Source organism: Carassius carassius, chromosome 3 (genome assembly GCF_963082965.1).
Source record: "Carassius carassius chromosome 3, fCarCar2.1, whole genome shotgun sequence".
NCBI classification, from domain to species: Eukaryota; Metazoa; Chordata; class Actinopteri; order Cypriniformes; family Cyprinidae; genus Carassius; species Carassius carassius.
Genome location: NC_081757.1, coordinates 37,713,673 through 37,739,768, shown reverse-complemented (window position 1 = coordinate 37,739,768; position 26,096 = coordinate 37,713,673). Strand labels below are relative to the sequence as shown.

Genomic DNA, 26,096 nt, shown 5'->3' with positions numbered 1-26,096 from the left:
CAGCTGCGTCATGTGGATATTGTTTTTGTTCAGATCAAAGCGTAAATGACGTAAACGGCGTGTCTGCGTTACATAGCTAAAACATAACAGCATACGCTGTTCACATTCAATGGATACTCTCCAAAATGGCACCAGGGTGAGAAGACTAACTGTTGAATAAAGTCTTTTATATATATATATATACATACAAAGTATTCTGCAGCTTCATAAAATTACGGTTGAACCTCTGATGTCACATGGATTATTTTACCGATCTCCTTGCTATGTTTCTGAGCCTTGATTGTGTAAGGATCCTTGCTTTTCTATGGGAGGGTCAGAGAGCTCTCGGAATGCATCAAAAAAATATTTTTGTGTTCCAAAGATGAATGAAGGTCTTAAGGGTTTGGAGTGAACCTAAAACGATACAGCCAGTGATTGCCTGTAATTTACTGGCTGTTAAGCAGCATCCATTAGGAACATGTTTAGTAAAGTCTATCACTTTTCAATGTGTCAGTCTGGAGCTGTTCTCTTCCACTGCATGTGCCTTGTTTTCCCTGACCCATTCTGTCGTGTTGTTGCTGTATAACATTCTGTTGTTGATGCTTTTAACGAAACTTAAATGTCTTTAAGTTTCCTTTTTATTAACTTTGACCAGTTATTGTCTTTTTATATGTAGCATTTAGGTTGGTACGAATACACTAATGCATTATCGACAGCACAGATAATATGTAGCGTAACCCACATACCTGCTTTTTTTAAGATTTACAAAGGCAGCTACATACTGACGGCGCATGTGTAGCTAGAGGCCAGATGCTTCATTATTAGGTTGGAATAACAAGCTAATTGCCTGCCATCACTAACCTTAACCTGTGTGTTCATCCTCAGGTGCTGCTGTTTCTTCAAGAGGAAGAGAAAGAAGAACACTCAACGGCACAAATGAACCTCCGGCCTCTCCGCACAGTCCATTCCTTTGGTTGTTTTTAGAGCGTTCAAATAAAGAAATTTTACAAGACGACAACAGCGAGCCCTCCAAATGAGTTGGGCAGCGATGTATGAAAAACGAAGAGGCATGCACACGTTGTCTCTGTGGGGATTGTCTTTGTTTGGTTTCAGTTGTTTTCTTCCACATCTTAATTTATCCTCAGACTGTCTCTAGGATCTCAAAGCACTGGAACAGCACCGCACTTCCTTTGCTGTTTTGCTTCTTTTTTCGTTCCCCTCGTCTTAAGCAGTGGATGTGCCGGGGAGGAAGTCTCTGAATGTGCCCTCTCGTCCTCTTCCTCCGTGACAGGCACAGTTCTAGCCCTTTGTGTGACATAGAGGGAGTAAGAGAGACAAAGTCGCCCATGCTGGAGCTCGAACCTCAGACTTTTTCCTCCCCCGAGCACTTCCCGGCCCACTTCCACTCCACACGAGACGAGACTGTGGTTTTTTTTTATTTCACACTTAACCCTTTTGAAATGTTTGTATGTGTATTTGTTGGCTGATTGTTGGTTCTCATGCTGCCAGGAAGTGGTCGAAGCCTTAGAATATGACTAGCAGATTTCTTTGTCGTATCTATCGGAAAGATTTAACGTACATGGGCAAAACGCAAAACAAATAACTGTCGTAATGATGCTAGCTGGCCTTTACACGTGAACTTTGTGAAAGTGTGACATAAGCAGCTGTTTCCAGTGGTAACGATGGGTGTTACTCCGTTCCACTGACTAGTATTTAAGCTGCTTGTTCTAAAGCACTCCTCCCACTTCAACCCACCAGCCAGTCATGCTGCTTTCTCCTCTTACGATATCGTACCGCTTTGACGTACAGCTGGCTGCTTTTCTATTGGCTGAGGTGGCCAGTGAGACTTCCTTCTGCGCTTTTGTATCCTTCTGTCCATATAGTCACTTATTATTCCCACGACCAGTTCCTAATAGATGTTGGTTTTTATGCCTGAAAACTGCTACAGTAATTCTTCAGAATGAGAATAATGTTTCATGTGCCAGAGTGGTTTGGAAAACACCTCAACTTGTTCATATTAAGCGAAAGATGCCACAAATAATGTAATAATGGTAGTTCGGCAGGCATTTCTGTGTTTTAGTAGTTGTCATGTGGTGGAACCTCGGAGGACGCAGACTGACAGTAGTGACTGCCACTGCGAAACATCTCAATTTAATGCCTTAACATTACTCGGCGGATGCCACCTGCAGTAGGACATTATTAAACTCCTCCCATGCCTTCACACTGACCTGATACATGTCTCATTCCCTTTAGGAACCTCGCTCGACAGGTTCGAATCAACAAAATCGAACACAAATTGGATTATGTGGCAGAAAACGGCCGAAGACCCATTGAAACGGCCTGTTCGTAAACGCTATAATATATATGCGCGTATTCTGAGATGGGGCAGCCCTTGACCTCTTGCATGGATGAGGCAGTCCTTTCCTGAGCGCAATCCTTAAGGCAGGAATTATGTAAAATGGGGTTATATGCGAAACAATTACTGTAGTTACGTTGTCGTCGTTTTTTTGTTTCTACTTAAGAGAATCGCTAATTTCAAGTCGTGATGTTGCCTTGTTCATTTTTTGCTTTCACCGTTCACTTATTCACAGCATTAAATCCATGATTTTATTTTGTGATCTTTCTAATGTATAGCAAATGTGAAAAAATGTAAGATAAATTATATGAACTATTATTTGATTTGATTTTGATCACCGTACAAAAGTTGAGAGAGAAGCCATAGGAGCGTGTGACTGCACTAAAGTTGTCTTAGGCCCTTGGTTTACTTCAGCCTTTGCGTTGCTGTATGCTACTGACCTCTGAACTCGTCTTTCATAAGTAACGGAGGTAAATGAAGCTGTTTGAAGAATCTTTCATGCCCATTATGTATTTTGGAAATCCCCCCTGAGGGCCTACAGATGGCATGCTTTGAATGTTCCTACAAAAGCAGTGGATAAATGAGCGTGTTGGACCAAATTGATATGGCAAATGGGCACAGATTCTTTATTAGCATGTTTTCACCTCTTAACTCATCAGTTTAGTAATCCAGCCGTCTGTTTCCACTCGTATATATATGTAAATAGTAACTTGGTGAGCTCTCACTGACCCATTCCTTTTTGGATTCACCTTGTGGAACAATTTCCACCATGTAGGGATGAAAGTTTCGTTCAGATCTCGGGTTGGTGGTTATAGAGGAGTCAACCAAACGTTTTTGCAAATGCGCAAAAAAAAACTTTCCATGTATTTCTGATGTGACGGTTATTTAATAGATATTCCTTATGCTTGTCCACTGTGATGCAAGTCACTTTGGGTCTAAATTATTCTTTGAAAAGTACTTGAATAATACTCTTGAAAAAAAAAAAGTCTCGCATTTTATTTAACGTTCTTCTATTAACGATATGTATTACGTGCCTCGCTAGAGTTGGAAGACAATTTAGTATTTCTGGATGTGCACTGCTTGCTATTGCCAGGTGCGTCTGGCTCTAAGGAGTGAGATTTTGCAGGATTTAACCCCTTAATTCTTGTTGATGCTCTTCCAAAGTCAAAGTGGGAGGCATTGGCTTGTTACGGAGCCATCAGGAATAGATTTTTTTGGATACAAGAGGAATGTGAAAGCATTTAGCTTTGGATTCATGGATGAGGAAGCTAGTCCTACATGCAGATGTAAGATGTACTTTGGGATTATGAGTGGACGGTGATCAAGGCACCATCTGCTGGATAAGAATGACTCATCCATGTGAAACACTACACTGAAATCACACTCTTAATATGCTATTTGAAGTAGTTTGATGAGGGATGGCTAGAACAGACGTTATTCCTTATTACTGGAATTATGGGAAATGCGATCATAATGACTACTGGCTCTCGTCAACTGCAAGGTGATGACTATTTCAAACCATTTTTCATCTTTAATTTTTCCTTTTTTTTTTTAAGCTTGTACCATGTTTTTGTACCTTTTTTTGTAGGTTTTGTTTTAATAAAGAGTCCATTTGAGGTTTAAACATACAATAATTCCACAAAAGCGATCGATTCCCCAAAAGTCAAGTCGTTCAGGAAGCATTCTGGGTCCTTTGGAGAGGTTTTCGTGTACCATTCCATTTCCTTTGAATTGCCTTTGCTTTTGTATCACGGTTCTGGTCACTTTACTGTGCTGCAGATTTACATACAGAGAGGTAAATGGAGTTATTCTCCTAAAGTTGAAGTTAGTGACGTTAATGCAGATTTTATGTGCATGGCTTTTGATCCCGAAAGCAATGGAAACTACTTGTAAATGGGGCACTGAAGAACATTGTGGGCATGAAGTTGATACACTGTTATTCTGTGGCTGCGTGATGCCTTAAACATGCTACTGCAAGCCTGACCCCTCTGTACGCTCCAGTTCAGCAGGTAAATGTCCACTGCGTACTATTTTGCCGCTGTATACTGTATTGCCCTTCCATTGTGTCTGCTCCAGTCATAGCTTTTTTTTCTCTCTCTCTGAAAATTTAATCATTCCTGTCTCAAGGTTTTAGTTAATGTGGGAACTTTTTATCTTTATTTTTAATGAACAGTCTGATCTGGTTAACTGCTCATTTTTAATGACCTCGGAATGATTATATTACAGGAGTCTGGTAGGAAAGCACTGCAATATTTGAATTCTCTTTTTAATTTTTTTTTTCTAGTGTTTATTTCAGTAAGGATGTTTCTGTACTTCGAACATATTAAAAACTGAATTGTACAGTACTGCAAGAGCCATTCTCTTGTTCTGGTCATACTTACAAAGATACTTTAAATTTCATTGTATTATGAATTTATTGTGTTGAAATATGAATGTTGCTTAAATGTATTTCAATGATTTTACTTTGTCAAGGGCTTCAACTGTGATGGACCCGTTTTGTTTTCTCTCCTCTCTCTCTCTCTAAATATATTTTAAGTTGCAGAAAGATTAAGGCATTAATCTTAATCTTATTTAAAATGCCTATTTTCCTGAGGAGTCATATAAAATTCCATACATAACTTTTCAAATTCAATTTTTATTCCCTCCACTCTTAAAGGGAAACTCAAGTTTTCACCCTTTTTTATGTAAAATAAAAGAAAATGTCTCTTAACCATTGAGTGAGAGCGTGTCTGTCTTTTTTAGAGGTTATGTGTGGCCTAAAACCTTTGTGGCCTGAAAAATTGTGGATTATGAGTTCATTCTGTTTAGTAATTACATGTACACATACATAATTTATACTACAGGAAAAAAAGTACATTCACACACGTTTACATAGTGATGTAAATGGGCATATTCCATAGACTTCCGTTTTTATATCGAGCTAATTATAAATACTAAAACCCTAACCCTCACAGAAATGTGTATATATATATATATATATATATATATATATATATATATATATATATATATAATTTTTTACACAAGAGGACCCCCCCCCCCCCCCCCCCCCCCAAAAAAATGGGAGTTTTCAGGTTTAGCTAACCAATTTGTAAACCCACACGCGTTTATTTTATCCCCTCCCCCATAATATTATATTTGGACTATTTCATCCTGAATTGAAGGCAAGTTAAACCTAATGAATCCACTTTCACTCACTTTCACCTTTCACACTTTAACATTCTCAAGCTTCCTAATATTTTGGGCCAAGGTGTCTCCAGGGGTCATCTTACCCCAAGGTTACAACTTCGCCTTTACACTTAAGAAAAAAATATAACAAGATTTCTTTCCTCAGATACAAGTTAATTATTCTACCAGTGACAAATATACTGTACACACTTGTCATATTAGCAGCTGAATCTTGTTCTCATTACTTTGATGTTGTAGATCAAATATAGCAGCCTTCTAACAAAGACATGAATGTTTATTTCTTATTAATGACATGTCTTGGAAGGTATGTAGGCGTATCAAATCTCAAATAAAATGATATATTTGGTCGTTTCCAATGAGCCCGTACAATAATTTATTAACTATAAATTAAGTCTGCAGTGAGTTTATGTGGTTAATCGTTTTTTCTGCAGCTTTTATTTTCTTAGTTGTGTAATATGTGCAAGTTTTAAATAAAACTGCCCTTTTTATTTTACCCGTTGATTTGAAGCAAGTTATGTTTCTCATTCAGAGACTTTTATCTCATTTCCGGCAGAGCTTTATAAACTTCCGCACTCTTGTTCTGTTAACCCTTTTCGTCTAGACCGGCTCAGAATGGTGTGTATGTTTCACAGTGAACCCGTGTCAATCCGTACCAATCCCGTGCTTTATCGTCTCATCACCTGCCTAAAACCACCAACATGGTTTGCCAAATCTGTCAAGATTCTAATACACTAATTATTTTGACATTTGGCAGTAGCGATAATGTAGGATGATGAAAAAACAATCCGCGTCATCTCCCGCTTCTACAAAAAATGTTTAATTTCTAAGGAAGCAGGTTCAGATGTTACAGTCTGCAATACAATGCTGATTTTATCCTGCCACTTTCGTGTGTTTACGAAAATAACAATAAAACAGTTGAAAGCCATAGCTCGTATTCATGTGTCTTAAACTAGAGCATGCGTTTAAGTGCTAATAGTTTGTAATGTTATGTTGACGTCGTGTGAGCTGTCGGATCTCAATCTGAAGTGCTGTGACTGACTCCGGTGTCTGCTCACAGGGGCGCGTGAGAACCAAGACCGTGAAGAAAGCCGCTCGGGTGGTCATCGAGAAGTACTACACCCGCCTGGGCAACGACTTCCACATCAACAAGAGAGTGTGCGAGGAGATCGCCATCATCCCCAGCAAACCGCTGCGCAACAAGATCGCGGGGTGAGTGAAGATGAATCAGCGCTGTACAGTAACAGGGTCCTGTCGCCAGTTATTAAGTTACTAAAAAAGTGGTCTCTGTGCAGGTATGTGACCCATCTGATGAAGCGCATCCAGAGGGGTCCTGTCAGAGGCATCTCCATCAAACTGCAGGAGGAGGAGAGAGAGAGACGGGATAACTACGTCCCAGAGGTCAGTGGGGTCATTTCACACTACATCAGAAGATACACCATCGCCATCCAAGGATAATAACAATAATTGTTATATATTTCTTTTAGAATGTGAACACCGTATTAGATGTCAATGTGGACTTTATTATGTATTTATTTTTGCCATATTCTTACATCTTTCATTTTATGGGGCTTTTTTTTTTTTATATAAAACCTTAGCGAGGGATGTGGGCTTAGTTTTATTCATTGGTGTTTATTTGCCAAGGTGCTGAATTTTATCAATTTCAGTAAGAATAAGACCCTATAGGCTATCAATCAAATCATTTCCAACAAAAACCTTTTTTTGCACTGTACAAGTGGCACAGAAGATGTGTCCAAAGCAGTACGGCATAAGTAGTACTGTGAGACTTGTTTTAAATATTTTGAATATTGAAATTATTATTTTTTTAAATCTGAAACTGTCTTAAAGAGTCATAGAAGCGTTCATTCAACTGATTCCTTCAAACAGTCTAAGCAGATGACTATTATTTTCCTCTAAACTCATTTATGTACAGTAGTACTGTATTAGTCCCTTATTTCATGTGCTTGTTCACTTGTTCTCAGGTCTCTGCTTTGGATCAGGAGATTATCGAGGTTGATCCAGATACAAAGGAAATGCTGAAGACTTTCGTAAGTTGATTTGACTGTAGTTTGTGTAGATAAACTGCAAAAACTTAACTCTATGTGCTTCCAGTGCTGTAATGGCTATATTTTGCAGCCATCAAAAGCTCTGGAACTACCAAAAAGCTGTCATTCCAGTGTTCCTATTCAGACTTGAATTAAGGACATTACATTAAACCGTTCTTTCTCTCGTTGCAGGACTTTGGCAACATCTCCAACTTGCAGGTCACCCAGCCAAGTATTGGAATGAACTTTAAAACACCCAGATGAGTCCAGAGGTGTAATTTATCAGAATTCAATAAAGACTGCAAAAAAAAAAAAATCCTTGTGTTTGAACAAGTTATTTATCATCTGGGTGATCATTATTCTCCTGACGTCTCTTCATAACAGTGTATTACATCTTGAACAAGTCAGATCTACAAAGCAGTAACAGTTAAACTAGATTTGGTTTCTGAAATGTTAATTGTAACAGTGGTCTAAAAACAGCTATACAGCTGATTCTGATTTGAAAATGTGAAAAAAAATGCTAAATGTTGAATACTGAACCAATGTCAGGTTTCTATTCTATGAAAACCAGCTTTTCGTAGTAATGGAAAAATAAAGTAATGGAAATGTTTCATTTCCAATTATGCTTGATTTTAGTGGTTTCTAACCAATGTTTGGAGAATTAGGGTTAAAGGTCCTTATTCAGCAATCACGAATGACCAGAAATGGGAGAGAGTCCTGAAAAACACCATTCAAATTTTTTTTAAATGCAAGCAAATAAGAACCAACGGCAGTGTTTTTAGTAATTTTTTTTTTAAAAAGCCACAGAGTATTTCTAGGGACAGCAAGAAGATCTTTGTACAGAAATAAGCAACAACAGAATTCTGCATATGCAACACCGTAAAACCTGCCGCTCAAATATGATTTCAGAGGCAAAAGAACAAATAAGACCAGCTGCCTATGCTAAATTATGACACTACATTACACAAATAGAGCTTTATATTCAAAACACAGGATATGAAAAAATGTTTTTCTTTTTTTCTTTTCTTGAAATTGTTGAAAAAGTGCAATAAAGGTTTGACGGTCTACAACTTGACAGGTTCATCCCAAATAGGATTTTTTTTTTACCAAGCTTTTTAACATGTTCCTATAGTTACCCAGAATTTCTTACAGTCAGAATGACATTCAAGAATATGTTTGAGACATTAAATTCATAAAACAAAATTATGATTGCTGTTACATATTTTCTTTGGGTAAAAGTACAGATCAAAACTATATCCAGCAGGGGAGGAATAGTTGTTGTTTTTTTGCCTCGCACATTGAAATTCTATACAAGTACTTCATATGAAAAGAATACCAGAAATCTAATGGAAAATGAAAGATGAGCACTGGGAGTTCAGTATAAAAGTGTGTTGCTTTTGCACTTTTTTGCATTAAGTGCCAAGCATGTGGTCTGTAAAATCTCACAGTGAATGTTGTCATTCATTCATTGAGTTTGTGTAAGTTACCAATGCAGCAAGAGGAAATAAACTATATAAAGCACTTTCCAATATACCAAATTTGTTCAGTTAGCAATTACATGTGTACAACCTGAAGTTTTGAGTTTCAGCACCATGTCTGACAGCATGCGTGATGGAGGTCTACGTTCTCATATCAGTGACCAGTAACAGTCCAGCATTGCACAACAAATATCACAGTGCTGTGTGATAAACATTTTGAAAACATTGCCCAGTTGCACTGATTTCTGCCATTCCACACAAATTCAATAAGGCATATCTGACGGAAACTCCCATTTAAAAAAGGCATAATGTAGAAGGGGGACGTTGCAGACTGTAAAAATCCATTCTAATGGCAAATGAAAAAGCAGCATGTCTCTGACTAAATGGAAACTCGTGAGAGGTCAGAAACATTACTGTGGTGATGAAATGAGTCCATTTTAAACATATATACAAACAGATAAGTGTATTTGCATATAAAACAATACAAAACATGTTTAAGAAAATAAGACATGGCACATTATATGACATACAAAAGAGAAAGAGACATCAATCAAAATGCTTAATACAAAATGAGTTGCAGAAATAAAAAGGACAAAAGGATGATGTCCAGCGTTAAGCTCACTGGAACGGGTCAATATATATATAGATACAAAAACATACAAAGAAAAGACACAAATGAAACACTGTAAATTGTGCCTTACAAGCACCAACACGTACACCAGCATAATGTAGTTTTCCTTTTTTCGTAGGATAATAAAACGGTCTTTTCAAACGGTCTCTGCTGAAACATAAGGAAACATTTTAGGATGCTGAGAGAAAAATTGCAATCATCTGGTTGAAGTAACCACGTCAATTTCTCAGAATGTCCACTGTCCTCATTTGATGGGTTTCTCCTTCCTGAGAGTAAGCAAGGTATGCCAAACATTAGTGTTTTCTCACTCTCTTCTCTTTCCGTTTAGCGAATGATTGAGAACTCCTCCATGCTGTAAGTCCTCCCCGTGGCAGGTGAGGTCTAGTGTTATTGTGAGGATTGTGCTCAGGCTGTCGTGATGGCGTTTAGGTCCTTCATTAACCCCTCCAGATGGGCCATTTCCTCCATCAACTCGTCAGTCTCGTAATTCTGAGGGAGATGAAGAAGGTTACAGCGGGGGGTGGGGTTGGGGTGAGCTGGGGTTTGGGGAATTGGGTTTATGAGGGGATGGTCAGTGGTACTGCAGAAGAAAAACAGGAACTCAAATAGCACAGCCACATGCATGCGTGGTAATGGATCAAGGGGTACGGTAGTATTGGGCATTTTGCAGGATAAACGAGAACCAATTAGTAGTTTTAAATCATTTTTTAAAAATTGCAATAATTAATTGTAATAAGCAGGCAATAAATACAGCCGTTAAAAGGGAGAAGCAGGTAAAGGTTTGAGAGAGAAGAAAAAGAGGTAAAACATTTTATTATTAGCTTTATATAAATTTAAATATGGAACAGTATACTCAATATGTAACAGTATCCCTAGAAAGAAAAAAAACAAAGTATGAAACAGTGCATGACATTGCTGTAGCTCAAACTGTAGAGCATGGCACCAGAACGGCCAAGATCATAGTACTGATGTATAATGATAAAATGTATACCTTGAATTCAATGGCAAATGTTGTAAAAAGGTCATTCTACTAAGCAGTTCATTGTCATGTCCTTATCATCACAAATTAGATAAAACACTTTTTTTGGAGCAGATGGCTGCCTTTGGTTTCTTACTGATATTCCGTTATATTCTGTAGACACATTTTATTGCCACTGTATAAATAATTAAACTACATTTAATATAGTCAAAACTCCTAGACTTGACCAAAAATACATATAACACAAGCATTTTTTATGTCACAGTTCTAGTTACTGCATAACAGAAATTACACAAATATACATTGATATGTTGTAAGAGTCATAATGTACAGAGAAAAAGTAATACAGAACATTATAGGAACTAAAGTACTCACGCTCCCTGCATCTTCATGCAGTCTGCTACTTTCCGAGACATCCGGTGCACTTGGAACTATGACAGGCATAGGAGTTCTCGTCCTTCCCAACGTACCAATAGAGGCTGTTTTAACTGAGTGAGGCCCTAAAACAAATCGTACAAGTCAGTGTTTGGCCTTCTCCCTCTTAACCTTAAACTTTTAGAGCAGATGGAGTGTGACAACTAGATCCAAGTTACTGGAATAAAATAGTTTTCTATTGAAAAGACAGAATCTTTTCCATCAGTCCATTTGTCTTCCTCTTCTGCAACTCTAAATTGAGGTGCCCCACAAGGGTCTGTTCTAGGTCCTATTATATTCTCACTATATGTACCATTTAAGCTCAATATTCCACAGACTTTTCTTATGCTATAAATACTTTAATTTTTGTAAATTGGAAAAGAGTACACCTTGGTTGGCAATATATTTTAAGCTCAATGCTGATCAGATATTTACATCCTCTAACTCCAATGAAATTACCAATAGCTGGAGAATGTACCTGCCTATTTTATAAACATTTTAATGTTAAAAGACATTATTTTAGACACTGCAGATTGGATTAACCAATATAGATGTGAATATCTTGTGTAACTTACCTGTCTGAGACAGCAGTGGAGTGCTGGGTAATGCTGCTGAGTCATACATGGGGTGAGCTGGGATGGCAGGCACTGCAAAACTCTTGAGTGGGTGTGTGGAACGAACATGTGCTGTGGGTGTACTGAATGCTGGCTCCTCCTCAGCGGCTGAACTGTGGTAGCTAATGTCTGTCTCTGAAAGGTCAGTGGTGCAGGAGGGCTGCCCAGACGGAGGGTGCATGTCAACACTAGGGGTGTTCCTTACTGACTCTGTAATTACATCAGCACATGGGTCAGCACATGGTGCTTACTGCATACTATTAACCATGCGGGTGTTGTATACAAGCAACCTTAAAAATCATGAGAAGCCTCTTGAAAAAAAAACAACTCAATATCATGTTAAACATACATGTGAATATGTAGAATACTCTTCTTCTGAAACAACCAATTTTAAACAGTCTGACCAGGCTGTGGAGACTGAAGGTGAAAGTCCAGAGCATCTTGTTGTGTCCCAACCTTAATATTTCTTCCTTAAATGTATTGTTGTTTGACATAATTGGTTTATTACATTAATGTTAACTGTGTTAAAACGCCACAACTATTGGTAAAATCTGAGTTTGCAGTCGGTTGTTAGACAGAGGCAGGTTTAGGAAAAAACGTCAGAGGAGAGTCTTATTATGAGGCCAAAATAATGAACAAATTAAAACTACATGGATGAATTGTTTACAATAAGGTCAATTACATCAACGTAGAAAAAAGATTTCATTCCGACTTTAAGTAAATATGGTCAATTTTGTTTTCATTTTGCCTTTCCTTAGGTAATGATGGTTTTTGGAGCATGTTTATTTGCTTTGTTGATGGCCAAAGTTGGTCTGCCAGCTCTAACCAGCTTGACCAAAATGGTTCACAAGGTTGAAACCAGGTCCCTCAATTGATCAACAATCTAGAACAGGCTGAACCACTGAATAACAAAAAATTACCCGCTTAGGCCAGCTAGAAACCATGTAATGTTGGTAAAGCAGGTGCTAAAGAAGGAGGTATGTTCTCTTTGAGAGATAAAGGAGGAAATTAAGAGATCTGGAAAGTTTCACTACAATTCCATGGTCACCAAGTGAGTGTATCTCCATTTTGTATCCAGGAACAATGATGGTCTTCAAAAAGTCCCACTAATGAGCTCTCACCTGTGGACTCTGCCCTGTCTAGATGAGAGATGGGGGTGGCGATGGACCGCGTGCTGCTCTGGCGGTGGAGATAGCTGCGTGTTGGCGAGGCCAGGTTGCCCAAGTGATAATGATGGTGATGGTTATCGAGGGAATGGATGGGGTGAGCACTAATCACAGCTGCGAAATGGACACAAATAATAGAGCGCCATGGTTTAGACCTTGCACACAAAGCTATGAGATTATGGAAAGCATGGTGCATCTATAACATCTGCTCATGCAAACAAACACCACCACACATTGAAAAGACACGCTATGTTGGTAGGTTAAAGAATGATCTTAGGCTAGAAACATACTCTAGACAACTATGCAAATGCAGATGTAAATTCTTGGCCAACCTGTTTCTTCATTGCTGTGTGGCTAACCTAACTAACTTTAACTAATTTGCTAAGAAATTTACTCTAGCTGAGCAACAGACCATTTTGAAATGTTTAGCTCTCTTAGTTCAGTTTTTTGCACCAGTGTACTTGAGTAGAGTATGTTTTTGGCCTACAACTACAATAAAGAACTCAGGGAACCTTGTTTGAGGACTATGTTATTCCAAAGAGCATAAATTGTTTAATATCCTAACTGAAAGAAAAGGGGTCAAATTAAGGGTGTCTGGTCCCTGGTTCAGGATCACACACTTACGCTGAGGGGGTTGTGCGTCAAAGGGCATCATCATTTTAGGTCTCATTCCCCGACGGCCTGCCAGTGTAGACATGCTGTCCTCTGATTCATGGCCTGTAAATCAGACAGCGACCAGCCAATCAGATTGAGACAGGCTTACCCACCCGACAGGCTCCCAATACAAGAGCCATGTGAAGACAACCAGCTGACTTCATAGAGTCAGTTGCCAAGATGATGTGATATTTTCACTATTGCAGTGGGATTCTATTGTTTATCCATTAGAGGGCAGTGTAGACACACATATCAGGAGATCTGTAGGAGTAGGCGTCAGTAGATGGATATCACCATTCATGCCATGAGAACAAAGAAAACAAGGCTACAAGTTTTTCCATTTTAAGCAAGGAACATGCCAATCGCAAGCAATAATGACAAACAGTAGAAACGACTTTGAAGCATCCTTCAGAAGCAGCAGCTGGAATGATGTCATGGATTATGCAGCAGGTGAAGACTGGTCAAGTTTAAAGACCCCATGAAATGGCCACAATCTTCTTTCCTGTGTGTGACAGTGGTTTTTTCTAGCCCAACAGAAAGTTGGGCTAGACATACAAAAGGGACTATTTAGACAGCTTTAGGTTTACAACATAGCTACTTGCTACCTATAGTCAGTTGTATATGCTACTGAGAGAGGGTTCCAGTCTGTTTTACAAATAGAAATACTACAAATATATCTATTATCTCTAGAAGTTTGGGTGTCCACTAGTATACAGATGGTCTTTAACAGACAAAACTCTTTGCGTTCTGATTTCATGGGGTCTTTAAATCAAAGTTCTTACCACGGTAAGAGTTACGTCTCTGGAGCATAGGATCCATGGAGCCATCCACCGGGGAGATGTCCTGGGAGGTTCTGGGGATTGGTGTGTCGGTCATGACTGGATTGGGTTCAGGCGATTTGTCGATAGGTTTTAGCTCCAAACGTTCGTGGTGGATCCAGAGGTCTGGTGGCTTCAGATCTTTGGAATTGCCTTTATACTTGTGGGATCCATTGGCAGACTTGCAGGCTGCACGTTTCCTGAAGATCATACAAAACAGTTTGAAGGAAGGTTGTGGCAAATACATTTACCCTCACATCAGGAATGAGCATTAGGACTGTTCGTCAGCTGGAGATCTGAACTTACTTTTTCTGCTGTGTTGTGGTACGGCGTGTACACAGGAAGGCGCCAACCACCACCAGGATGATGGTAAATGCACCCACAGACACAATTATGACAATAACCAGAATGTGGTTATCACCAGTGCCAGACACATCGGCTTTCCCTGAAACATGGAAATTCCATGGTTATAACGTTACAAGAAAAGGAAAATTGGTCAAGGCAAACAAATGTTGAATGTTGGTTTGTCAAATTCTCGCCTGAAAGTTTGAAAAAAAGTTTTGAAAGCCTTAAATGTTTATGACAGAATGGCCTGATAGACAAAACCATAGAGGGAATTGGTTGAGTTTTGCCTTGGGGTTGCTAAGTGTTAATAAGTTGATCCTAAGGTGTTTCTACATGGTTGCAAGACACCACTTGGGTGTTGCTAAGTGGTTGCTAGGTTGTTATTAAGGTGTTACTAGGTTGTTGGTATGGTTCTTAAAGACTACTGGTTGGGTTGCTACTAGGGCATAGCAAAGCTTAAACTTAAAAACAGACTTTTTCTGTAGGTGAAGCTAGATCATGAATGATTTGTGCGAACAAACGCATTTAGTTAGATCGAGGAGGACATTATTTTCAAAAACAGAAGTAATCCACTGCTTCTTCAGGGGCTCAGATTTCAGGATTCTATTACATCTAACAAGAAAACAGCTCAATCACTTAGGAGACCTCAACACCTTCTTGTCTACACCTGCTCTGACATCGAAACAATGGCGGACCCAGCTCACTCAGAGCGGGTCTGTGCTAACACGCCAGTGTTCGTCAATAGTCGAGGGGGGGGCATTGGCCTGTGTGACATCACTCTGCCAAGAATCTGTAAATTCGTGATCTAAAACTGCTTATGATTTTTGGGTATTAAAAAATAAAAGCACTGGGTGGATTTTTATTATTACAGGGTGGGCTGTGAAACACACTAACAACACATTTATGTTCAAACACTGTGTAAAAGCGAATTTTGCATCTGATGTCCCTTTTAAAGTGTTGCTAGTTTGTTGTGGTTGGTTACTATGAAATATGGAATTGCCAAGCTGTTCCAAGATGTTTGCTAGGGTGTTACATGTTCTTCAACATGGCATTGCGGTGGTAATTGCAAGGTGCTGCTAAAAAGTTGTTAGGATGTTACTAAGGGGTTGCCACGCTTGTATTAAGCTGTTGGTAATTTATCGTGGGTGTTCGCTAGAGCTCCTTGGTATTGTTATGGCATTGGTAGATGGTTGCTTTATGGATGCTAGGGTATTAATGGGATGTTGCTAAGTAGTTGTGTTGCTAAGTGGATGCTAGTGACTACTGGGTGGTTGTTACGGTATCGCTTAGTGGTATTAGGCACAGTACTAGGGCAGTTTCTTGGTTGCTGTTATGGTAAATTATTGATTAGCCATTTCTAGGGGCTTTCTACAGTGTATTTTTTTGGAAACATAAAACAGCAATTACCAACTGATCCAAATTCTTGTACAGAGGGTCTTCCTGGTTTCACCAATATACCTGGAGCTGCAAGAGGTCAGATAAGAAGAATTTAAAGGTGGCACATTGGAATCTACGGCTCTTGTGTAAAGTTTAAATTTAGACACATTCCACTGCATGCAATTTTAACAGATAAACCACAAACAGTACTTCAGAGAATGAGCACGACACTCATCATTTGACTAAAATGTGCTTGGGAAAAGACTGTTAGTAGTATGAAGTTTTAGCCACATTTGCATTTTGCTGATAAACTCTTAGTAAATGGTAGTCAGGCAAGCAAAGAAGGATGTTTTTCTGCTATACACCAGCTGGATCTTTCTGTGACTGCTGATGAATTTCAGTGTTCAGGGAAAGCAAGCTGCTCACTTCAGTTTTAGGACATTAGTGGAATAAGAGAAGAGAGAGCAATTACCTTGGTCATTAGCCATTTTGTCAGAGGATTCGGCTAGCAGGACAAAGCAGAAGGAGAGGAGACAGGTTAGAGGGAGAGAGGCATGCAGTCAGAGCTAAGCAGGACCCTATGGACGGCTTGTGCATGAGCCAGTATGAAAGATTGGTGAGGTAAGGGTCAACGCAAAGGGTTAAGCTTTAGATTAGGTTAAAAATAGCATATGTGCATATGGTACCATAATAAATTTCCCAATATTGAATCCTACTAATTATAATTTACCAACTGAACAGTGCTGAAAAGAACAGCATGAAATTCCCTAATGTCTGATACTAGTCTAGTTGGTCTTTTCCTTTTTGATCAAGAAAATCTTGCTGGTTAAGCCTGATAAGAAACATAGTGGTTACACCAGTATCCCATTGTATTTTTGGATTCATAACCCAGCATATGCTGGTCTTTTCAGCAGGCAGCAGTGATTGTTATCATTCATCAGCGTGAATGAGTTGGTTTACCTTTAGGAGTGCGGAACTGAACAGCATCAGACATGGGACCCATCCCTTTAGAGTTACGCGCCTGGATCTTGAAGTAGTAGGCGGTATCAAGAGTCAGATCTTGAATCTGATGGGTTAGCCTGTTTCCCACTACTGGCTCAATGACCCAGTCATGAACCTCTGCATTCACATCAGTGCTGTAGTAAATAATGTAACCTGGGAAGGCAGAGAAAAAGTGATATATGTGGTATATTGTAAAGATAAATCAGGCAAGTTACATAGTCACTAGACATGTTTCCATTGCCCTTCAAATTGCGCAAATTGAAATTGTGAATTGAAAATATGCCTAATGGAAACACATCAACTTTGCAAAATGAGAAAAAGGAATATATCGCAAAAACGCAATGGAAACAGTTTTTCGCATTTACAGGTCACCTGGCATATGTTTGGCACTACGGCTCCGACACAGCCACTTTGGTTAATGTTTGTGTTTATACGGCACGTTTCAGAAGCATCCCAGAAGCCACTGTCCATCCAGCTTCACTAAAGATACACGCATATGTGTCCGTCAATAAAAATAATGGCTAGTGCAGTGGCTGCAGTTTTTTTGTAAATCTACCAACATCCATCTCCGTGACTTATTGCGAGAGAAAAAAAAAAATGTTTTAGTCACAAAACATCAGTTATTGGAAACGGTGTCAATTCGCAATAGATTTCTAATCGCCATTTATAAAATACTGTGAAAGTTTTGCGCAAATCGGTTATGGAAACCCGGCTACTGTTTCTAACAGGTTACTTTTGTCACCTGTGATCTTGCCATTGGCTTCTGAGGGTGGCTGCCAGTTGACGATGATGGTTCGTGGTCGTCCCTCTTTGCTCACTACAGTCACATCTTTAGGAGCAGAACTTGGGACTGGGGAGAAATATAAAATGAATCAAGACTACGATTGCAGATATTCCCTAACACTTTATGTAAATGCAAAGTTTATTACTCATTGAGTGTGTTTACATGTACAACAAAACTACTTGATGAGTCACTAATCTAAAACGATGAGGCCGCAACCTGCGCAATCTAGAGTACATACTTGTTTCAAAAGTTGTTCCATGTGCAGTCATGCTCCACGTGCTTGTCCTCCGGCCCTTGGTCACCATGACCGAGAACTCGTACAAGGTGTTAGGTTTAAGACCCGTCACTGTGTGAGTTAGTGTGGTGGTATTAGCCACCTAAAAATAACAAATCAACATCAGTGATATAACAACTGAAGATTATCAACCATCCTCCACCATCAGTGTGAGGAGCCTAGATTCTGTTAACATACCTTGAACTTTGTGTTTGCGGGTATGTTGGTCTTCCAGCGCACTGTGTAGTAACGTGCATCTGTGATCTTCTGGTTCTTGGGTAGCGAGTTGTCCGCCCAGGTGACTTTGATTGTGTCGTGGCTCAGAACAGACGCCTGAACGCCCACGGGAGGCAGCATGGGTAAAGGGTCTGGTACTGGAGTGTATGGAGCATGGAAAAGTTCGTATAAATCAACATCAGGGTCTATGGGGTCTGCAAGCAAATTACACAATGTCCCATGGCAAAAAAAATTAAAAGGTGAAAAAAGGTGAGCGCGATTAAACATACAAGGAGAGGGTTTTAGGATGGGAGACGACGGGGGAGACCGGATTAATGGGTATAAATGGGAGGTGAGGAAGGGAGAATTGTGGAGGCGGGATTGGGAATAGAGAAAGAGAGAAATATTGGATTAGAACAGAATATCAAGAGACAGTCACAAAATCATCAAGTGCTACAGATAACTACGTCTACAATGAGTCAAAGAACTACATCAGCTTGGATCACTACCAGCTACATTACAAATAAAGGAGGAAGACGATCAGTCAGACAGTGAGAGTACATATACATTGAGCCTTGAATACAATGTAATCCTCATCTAGAATTTTACATGGATATAAACAATGCTGTTAGGGATGTCAAATGTTAAAACTGTAATTAATATGCATTACACCTTACACACATTTATTGTAAGTTTAGAAAATCTCAAATTATGTGTGCTCGAAGGTCACAAGTGTTTAGCTAAAAAAAAGGTGAGATCTTTTCCTTTTATACTGCAATTTAACCAGATTCACAGAAGGAAGCAGATGAAAAGGTTTTTATCTTTCTTTCATGTCTATTAATTTTTATTTGAGGTGTGGAATCAGTGACCTTGTCTGAGTCAAGGTTTTGAAGATGCACATTTTTTGATTATTCACCAAAGCTTTCACATAATTTCAACGTGCGACGCAGCTCTGATTTTACTGATATGATAATATCAAATACCAGAACAACAAATAAGCCTTAAAAGTCTGATCCTTTTATAGATTTAAAGCTGTTTGCCTGCCTTAAATCACCTGTTTCCCAGAAGCGCTCCCTTTAAGAATAACAATTTGGAGTGAGAAAATATGCTCGCTTGCTTTTATATGTGTGAAAATAAGAACACATTGTTTCTGGCTTCCACATTTAACTGTTTTCAAATGGCAAATTGGAAGAAAACTGGTTGTTTTCCATAGTTCGGAAGCAGCCCCATAGTGAGCGCTATGTGCGGTTGAGCTCTGCTTTTTCTCTGGAATTCTGTTAAAGAGCGGAATGTAAACTGATTCACTTTCCAACTAGCATGCAATGCCTAACAAAACAAGAAATATAAAATGCTAAGTAACACACACTAAAGTAATTCACTCACTGATTTTCAAAAAAATAGGAAATCTAAACATGCAGTAATAGACCATTATAATTTATCTCTTATTTTAAAATAAACATATATATTCTGGCACTCTCAGAAGAAGCAAAACTGTCACCTTTACCTGTTAGTATTTATTACAAAATTATTTCTAATGGTGGAAGAGGCGCTTATGTATGAAGGAATGGGTGAGCGAGCAGACATAAACTCTGCAGGAAATCATCAAAGCCCCTGCAGCAGGTTTTCTTTGAGTTCAGTTAAAGGTCAACCAGGCGAAATGAGAAATGCTATGTACCACACTGCATGCTGGGAATTAATAAGAGTGTTCCACTGATCAAAACTGGAGGTGAGAAATTATCTGGTGTTCAGAAAGTGGCCAGCTTCAGTTTTTCACAATTTCATTCCCTACGCAGTGTGAATCAAGTTCTTGGCATGTATTATTGGTCACATTAATATGACCCAAATGCTTAGTTTTTTATTATACAATCAAATATTACAATAGCAATATTTATTTTTTTTGTTTTTATTTATTATTTTTGTATATACTTAATCATTAATATACTACTAATTGATTATCATCATTATTATTATTTTATAGCCATATTGATATATAATCACAAAATGTTGCTCAAATTGTGCAGTCCTATGAAAAAGCACAGTAAACCTGAATTTTATTTTTCAATTGCATTTTAAACTTTGATCAATTATTACTAGTTTTTAACAAATCATGCAGTCTAACAGTAACTGGTAGTCAACCATTCATTAGTCAAAATATTTCCAAAGGCAAAAAAAAAAGAAAAGTGTTGAAACTTTTCAAATGAATTACAAAGAAAAAGCACGTTGATACATTTCTGGTGAAGATTGCACTTAACCCTAATTTTGCACAACAATCCAAATAGTTTTAGTTGCAAATAAATAAATAAAGGAAAACATTCAGTACTGAAGCTATGGCTATTTCACCATAAACCACATTGAGATCACCATTAAGTATAATGTTTGACCAGTGCTACTCAGCCATGTCATATCAACATTCACTTGGACAGCGGAGTGACTCATTTCCTGGAACTGATTGTCATGATGTTCCTGTACTTCGGATAAGAGCAGTGTTTAATCAAACCTCTGCATCTCAATCATGTGCAGCGCTATTAAGCAGTGCTTCAATTGTGAAGAGCATATGGCTTCATCTGTATCTCATAATCAAGAGGATTCCTCTGGTTGCTAGGAAGCACAAGCATTAGAGACCACACAACTACTGAAGAACTCTTAAGATGGTCTCTAATGAGAAGAACAAGCGTTATGCATATCCATAATGTCAATACGATTACCCGGAAATAACAAAAAATGCAATTTTAGACAGACTGTAGATTTCATTAGGACCTCACTCTTCTGTTCAACAGACAGGCAGGTGTGATTTCTATAGTAAATATGCCAATATTCTCCATATTAGAAACGAGGATGAGTATGTTGAAGCTGTAGGTGTGGTGTGTTATAAGGCTGAGCGGTGCCGGCCGTGACCTACCTGATTGGGGTCGCGTGATAGCGCTCTCGTACACAGGGATTCCCTCCCCCACGTTGTTGTAGGCCTTCAGTGTGATAACGTAGTGCGAGCTGGGATCTGGCAGGGAGAAAGCCAATCATTTAGCTAATCAAGCCCACAGCTCCACTGAGAGCTTCAACCATATTCATCATCCTAGCAGGGGTGCATATTTAAACACCATTATTGATTCTAGCGCTCGTGTAATTAGATGAATTACGAAAACTTAAATTATGCTGTTGCTTCTGATGATTATTTTTCTCGTTCCTTCAAATGTAATTACAATGGGGTGGAGAGAGGGCTAAATCTCCCACTCTTGAGTACCTACAATCCATTTACCCAGTTCTGTTTACTTTAATTCACTTTTAGAGGCAACAGAGCTATTTCTTCGCTGCTACTTCATGTTTGTCTGATGAAAGTGTGAATGAATGTTTAGAGCTTCGGTGGATGATATAGATCCATGGTATTATAGTATATAGTAATATTGTAAAACTGGGTGTGTATAATCACAATTAGCATAAACTTTTTTTTTTATTATTATGGTAATATTATAGTATCAGGAACCATATTTCATGCATATGACAATTTTTATATCATGGTAAAAAACAAACAAACAACTATTAATTAATTAAAAAATATCTGAAATATATTTTTTCATAAATTTTACTTATGTTTCCTTTATTTTACCTTTTAATAAATGTTTAATTGAATTTAAATGCTCAAACTCAAATGTTCAAATAAAATATTCAAATGTTTAATATATAAATGTTCAAACGTTCAATTTAAATATTTATTTACTAAAAAGCATTTTAAAAACTACTTTTACCCTTAATGTGTTTGAAGACAGAAAATTTACTTTTTGCCCCTCAAAGCAGAATTAATTTTTATTATATTTTTTAATAAACAAATTTTTTTTTTCGAAGCAGAATTATTATAACGGAGGATCTTACTCAAGTTTTCAATGGTGTAGTATCTCTGTTTGTAGTCCACTTTAATGGTCTTGGCATGAGGGCTGCCGATCCCATAGCCGATGGAGTAACCCCTCACCACAATGTCCTGGTTCTCTGGGGGCGTCCAGCTCACTACAATGCTGTTCACAAGTGGCCGCACATGCAAGGAGCTGGGGACGTCTGGCACAGTTGTCTCTGAAACCAAAGGACCAGCAAAATTACACTTTGCCATCCTAATCAAGCACCAGCGCTTACAAGATATCTGTCTGTTTTTACCATCCAGATCGCTCTCAAACGTCTCAGAAGTGGCCCAGTCTGTGGCCGGACCCGTGCCATTGACCGTCATGGCCGACACTCGCAACATATATTCAGTGCCTCGCTGCAGACCTGAAAAATACAAGAAGAACTTCAATACAGGCTTTTGATACATTTGAATTTGGTTCTACGAATACATGTTCAGATGCTTTGTGAAATAAAAGTGCACAAATTAATTAGATTTTTGTTTGTTTGGCTTCCTACAAAGTTCTGGGCGGTTCCTAGAGCGCAGCTAGTTTAAATCACTAACCCCAATTATAAAGGAATGTTAAAAAATGAAGCACCCCGTCTCAACCAACCAGTCAGCTCATTTCTCTGGAAACAACCCGAAAGATGCTTCACAACGCTCCACGTTTCTCAATCCATTTACCAAGACTAAATCAATAACCACCCCTGCATCATCATCATCATTGGTTCTGCTGTACAACATACTGACCTACACGCTACAGCATTGCCTAAAGTGCTGATTTATAAAGGTCTGCTTCCACAAATCTGTATCACACTGGACTGACACAAACAACAACATGACAACTGACTGATTCATCATTTCATATGTCTGATGCCGTGGGCATTTTCTGGTTTTCATAGATGAGGGAATGCCTGCTGTCTTTAAATAAGCCAGAGGTTGTAATTGCTTTAAAATGTTAATAAGCGTCTGCCTAGTTAGAGTGTTGAATGCAGAAGTCAGAGCTGTTCCTGCGGCCTTGTGGGAGATAGCAACAGCCTTTGAACTAACAAACATCTCATCTCAGCTCAACTGGAACAGAAAACAACCATTATGCTCTTTGATGCCAACCACAGCACGACGCTCATGAAATCTATTTAGAATTGAATTCTCACTTTTGTCTCATTAATGGATAGTTTGTCACTTGAGGCTTTATTTTTTGCAGCCTCATCTATTCTGCAATTTCTGAGAAATATATTTTTCCAGAGCTGTTGGTGGGGTTGACATGGCGGCTCAAAAGCACTGGTTTACAAGAGGAAGGACAGAATATACTGATGTCTTCAAAAAAAAACAATATGGGCTTCTGCAACGGCTGACGCTTATGCCAGTATTAAGAGTAGGAGGGCCAAGGACAGACACACTGGGGCTGTTAATAGATTAAAAAATTAATCAAATTACATGACACACTAATTAATTATTTAAATAGGATCCGGGCAAATGAATAAATGTGTCAATTTTGCTCATTATTATTTTTTTAATTAATTGTGCTAAATGAACTCAAACTAAAGGTCTATAATAATATTTAATAACGTTCAAGGTATATATATATATATATATATATATATATATATATATATATGTGTGTGTGTGTGTGATAGATAGATGAGGTATTGTTCAGCTTACCATCTATGAGCTGATAGAGCTGTGATCCTGAAGTGATCTCGGCCGCCTCGCTCTTCCTCGTACCCTTCCTGTAGCGGATCTTATAGCCGGTGATCTCACCGTTCTGGGCATCTGCTGGAGGAGGCTGCCATCTGACCATGATGCTCTACAAGGTCCACACATTTGAGAAAACACACACAAAACAACACATCCTCAGTATCACACATTCAGATTTCATTCCAAAGCAATAAGCACAGTGTATCAAATGGAGAATAACTGGAGCGTGTCCTCCGTGCACCTACAGCACATGCATATATCATGCATATACTGATATAGTATATCAGTCCTGCAGCAGAGGGCATTGGGCGAGCAGCAGAGACCGGCCCGAACCGAACCCATGAATAATAGATAAAGCAGTGCAGTGTAGAGGAGCCTGCGGGAACGCAGCTCAGGATGGATGGAGGAGGCTAGCTGCAGGGATAATGAAGGCAGGTAGAGGGGCCGCCCAGTGAGGGCGGGAATTAATTAATAGTATTCACAGTTGCCTTGTTCACGGGGGCATGAGGGATTCAACCAAATTAAATCTGCACCATGTATGCAATTACTGTATTTCAATTTTCAACCAATTCCAGTTTACCTCGCTAACTAGTGCTTGTGTTTTTGGATAAACAAACTTGTTTCAATTGACTTATGGGTCACAGGGGTGTCTAGTGCTACCAGCAGGGGCCTTGCATTATACACACCCAGACTGAATCCCCCCGTCTGTTGCGGAGCACCCCAGGGCCACACGAGGGGGTCCCGATACCGTCCGCAGGAGCCCACTAATTAACTACCTTCTCATGCAATATACAAAAAAAAGCTTCTGTCTGAGACTTTAAGCCTTTTTATTATTCAGTGCTAATTACTGAGCCATAAAACCCATCACAGGCTTGAAAGTGTGTGGATCTGTGTATACCCACAATGCGAAGACCCTGCAATTAAACCGGATTGTTACAGTTTGTGAAGAAAATACGAGTTGTGCCTGTGTACCACTTGCTGTCATGAAGCTAGGGTGCTCTGGGCGATTGCTAAGATGTTCTGAATGGTTTATATGCTGTTTCTAGGGTGCTTTAGCTTTAAGTTTTGACCTATACACCTTATGGATCATAGAAACAAGTGTGCAGTAATCTTTAGAATAGTGTCTTTGAACTTCCATTTTTGCAGTTGCTCTATAGCTTCACGGTTGAAGAGTAATATATAGTATAGTATAAAATAGATGGGTTCTTTAATGTCTTGTTGAGTGTTTAGTTTTAAATATATATATTTATTTATTTTTTTTTAAGTGAAAGACTGGAGCAGAACAACCTCATCATAGAGTTATTATAGCAGAGTTATTATAGTTAACTAAAACTAAAACTATTAAAAACGAAATTCTTGAAATAAAATGTTCAAGTGGTCTAAATGTAAAAAAAAAATACAAATAAAAATATAATTTCAGCTTATTATCAAGACAACACTTAAAGAACAAAATGAATAAAAAACAATACAGACATACCTAAAAAAGAAAACTCCACACTAAAAAAACGAAAAACAAAATAAAGATATTATAGTACCTTAATGCGAATCAAATGTTGTGAGAGGGAGGGGAAGATATTTTGAATTAGATTTCATAAAAGTATTCCATAAAAAAAATAAGAATTGTCCGTTTTGATTTCACGGTGACTTTAACACTTTCCAAGGATGTGCAAAGCAAACGTCATGCTTGCCTTAGCAAACACCATGAAATAAAAGCGCTAAATACATTACTGCAGCCCAAGACACTTGTCTAAATATGACTAGAAACAGAAACAGACTCCAGGATAACAACAACAGGAGCTAGACAAATATAAATTGTATCTCGAGAAAGAGGGGGAGGTGAACACAGAGGAAGAATAAATGAAGATGTAAAGCTTTGTGACAGCATTCTAGCCCGAGCACAGATGTGCTGCTCATCGCAGTTAAATCACAGCAACAGATGAGCGTCTTCATCAGAACCACTGCACACTTCAGCCAGCAGCAGCTGCTGAAACACCCGACACTCATTCAGCCTTACCTTAGAGTTCAGCACATCCACCGTCATGTTCTGTGGCGGAGCACTGGGGACTGAACAGAGGGAGAAGGGGACAGTATTAGTTCACATAGCCTCAGCTTTTATTAAGGCAAGACACTGAGCTGAACAGGGTCAACTAATAGATACTTAACCAATAGAATACTTCCCTTAGCTAATTATTCACAATACATTAGGGATATTTCA

At 38.7% G+C, this 26,096-nt stretch overlaps 3 protein-coding genes across 19 annotated transcripts in view; 2 read left to right on the top strand and 1 right to left on the bottom strand.

Annotated features, from left to right (window-relative positions):
• csnk1g1 (casein kinase 1, gamma 1) overlaps positions 1 to 5,052 on the top strand; it is a 54,191-nt gene extending 49,139 nt beyond the window's left edge. For all 8 annotated transcript variants that reach the window (XM_059537369.1, XM_059537383.1, XM_059537350.1 and 5 more), the window contains one exon: positions 865 to 5,052. In XM_059537369.1, the coding sequence (XP_059393352.1) occupies positions 865 to 919 (55 nt within the window). In that variant the 3' untranslated portion in view covers positions 920 to 5,052. The remainder of the gene's footprint in view (positions 1 to 864) is intronic.
• A 1,084-nt stretch (positions 5,053 to 6,136) lies between these two features.
• Positions 6,137 to 7,882, top strand: LOC132113150 (small ribosomal subunit protein eS17-like). The gene is made up of 5 exons (XM_059520973.1): positions 6,137 to 6,225; positions 6,551 to 6,733; positions 6,817 to 6,922; positions 7,504 to 7,569; positions 7,759 to 7,882. The coding sequence occupies exons 1-5, from the start codon at positions 6,137 to 6,139 to the stop codon at positions 7,828 to 7,830; spliced, it is 516 nt and encodes a 171-aa protein (XP_059376956.1). The 3' UTR covers positions 7,831 to 7,882.
• A 457-nt stretch (positions 7,883 to 8,339) lies between these two features.
• neo1a (neogenin 1a) overlaps positions 8,340 to 26,096 on the bottom strand; it is a 154,448-nt gene continuing 136,691 nt past the window's right edge. For 2 of the 10 annotated variants that reach the window (XM_059537272.1, XM_059537308.1), the window contains exons 12-29: positions 25,896 to 25,945; positions 23,846 to 23,990; positions 22,459 to 22,569; positions 22,183 to 22,377; positions 21,218 to 21,313; positions 18,301 to 18,533; positions 18,067 to 18,205; positions 17,787 to 17,894; positions 17,003 to 17,197; positions 16,515 to 16,547; positions 16,073 to 16,129; positions 14,627 to 14,765; positions 14,285 to 14,520; positions 13,473 to 13,565; positions 12,804 to 12,962; positions 11,644 to 11,892; positions 11,030 to 11,154; positions 8,340 to 10,164 (exon numbers count right to left, since the gene is read on the bottom strand). In XM_059537272.1, coding sequence (XP_059393255.1) covers positions 10,081 to 10,164; positions 11,030 to 11,154; positions 11,644 to 11,892; positions 12,804 to 12,962; positions 13,473 to 13,565; positions 14,285 to 14,520; positions 14,627 to 14,765; positions 16,073 to 16,129; positions 16,515 to 16,547; positions 17,003 to 17,197; positions 17,787 to 17,894; positions 18,067 to 18,205; positions 18,301 to 18,533; positions 21,218 to 21,313; positions 22,183 to 22,377; positions 22,459 to 22,569; positions 23,846 to 23,990; positions 25,896 to 25,945 — 2,447 coding nt within the window. In that variant the 3' untranslated portion in view covers positions 8,340 to 10,080. Of the gene's footprint in view, positions 10,256 to 11,029; positions 11,155 to 11,643; positions 11,893 to 12,803; positions 12,963 to 13,472; positions 13,566 to 14,284; positions 14,521 to 14,626; positions 14,766 to 16,072; positions 16,130 to 16,514; positions 16,548 to 17,002; positions 17,198 to 17,786; positions 17,895 to 18,066; positions 18,206 to 18,300; positions 18,534 to 21,217; positions 21,314 to 22,182; positions 22,378 to 22,458; positions 22,570 to 23,845; positions 23,991 to 25,895; positions 25,946 to 26,096 lie in introns of all 10 variants that reach the window. The other 8 variants (XM_059537299.1, XM_059537326.1, XM_059537281.1 and 5 more) reach the window with 7 other exon arrangements.

Excerpts from the sequence above, each read along its gene's own strand:
- LOC132113150 (XM_059520973.1), top strand. The coding sequence starts at position 6,137 with ATGGTGTGTATGTTTCACAGTGAACCCGTGTCAATCCGTACCAATCCC. Across the intron at positions 6,923-7,503 it reads GGGATAACTACGTCCCAGAG|GTCTCTGCTTTGGATCAGGA; the intron begins GTCAGTGGGGTC and ends ACTTGTTCTCAG. Across the intron at positions 7,570-7,758 it reads AGGAAATGCTGAAGACTTTC|GACTTTGGCAACATCTCCAA; the intron begins GTAAGTTGATTT and ends CTCTCGTTGCAG.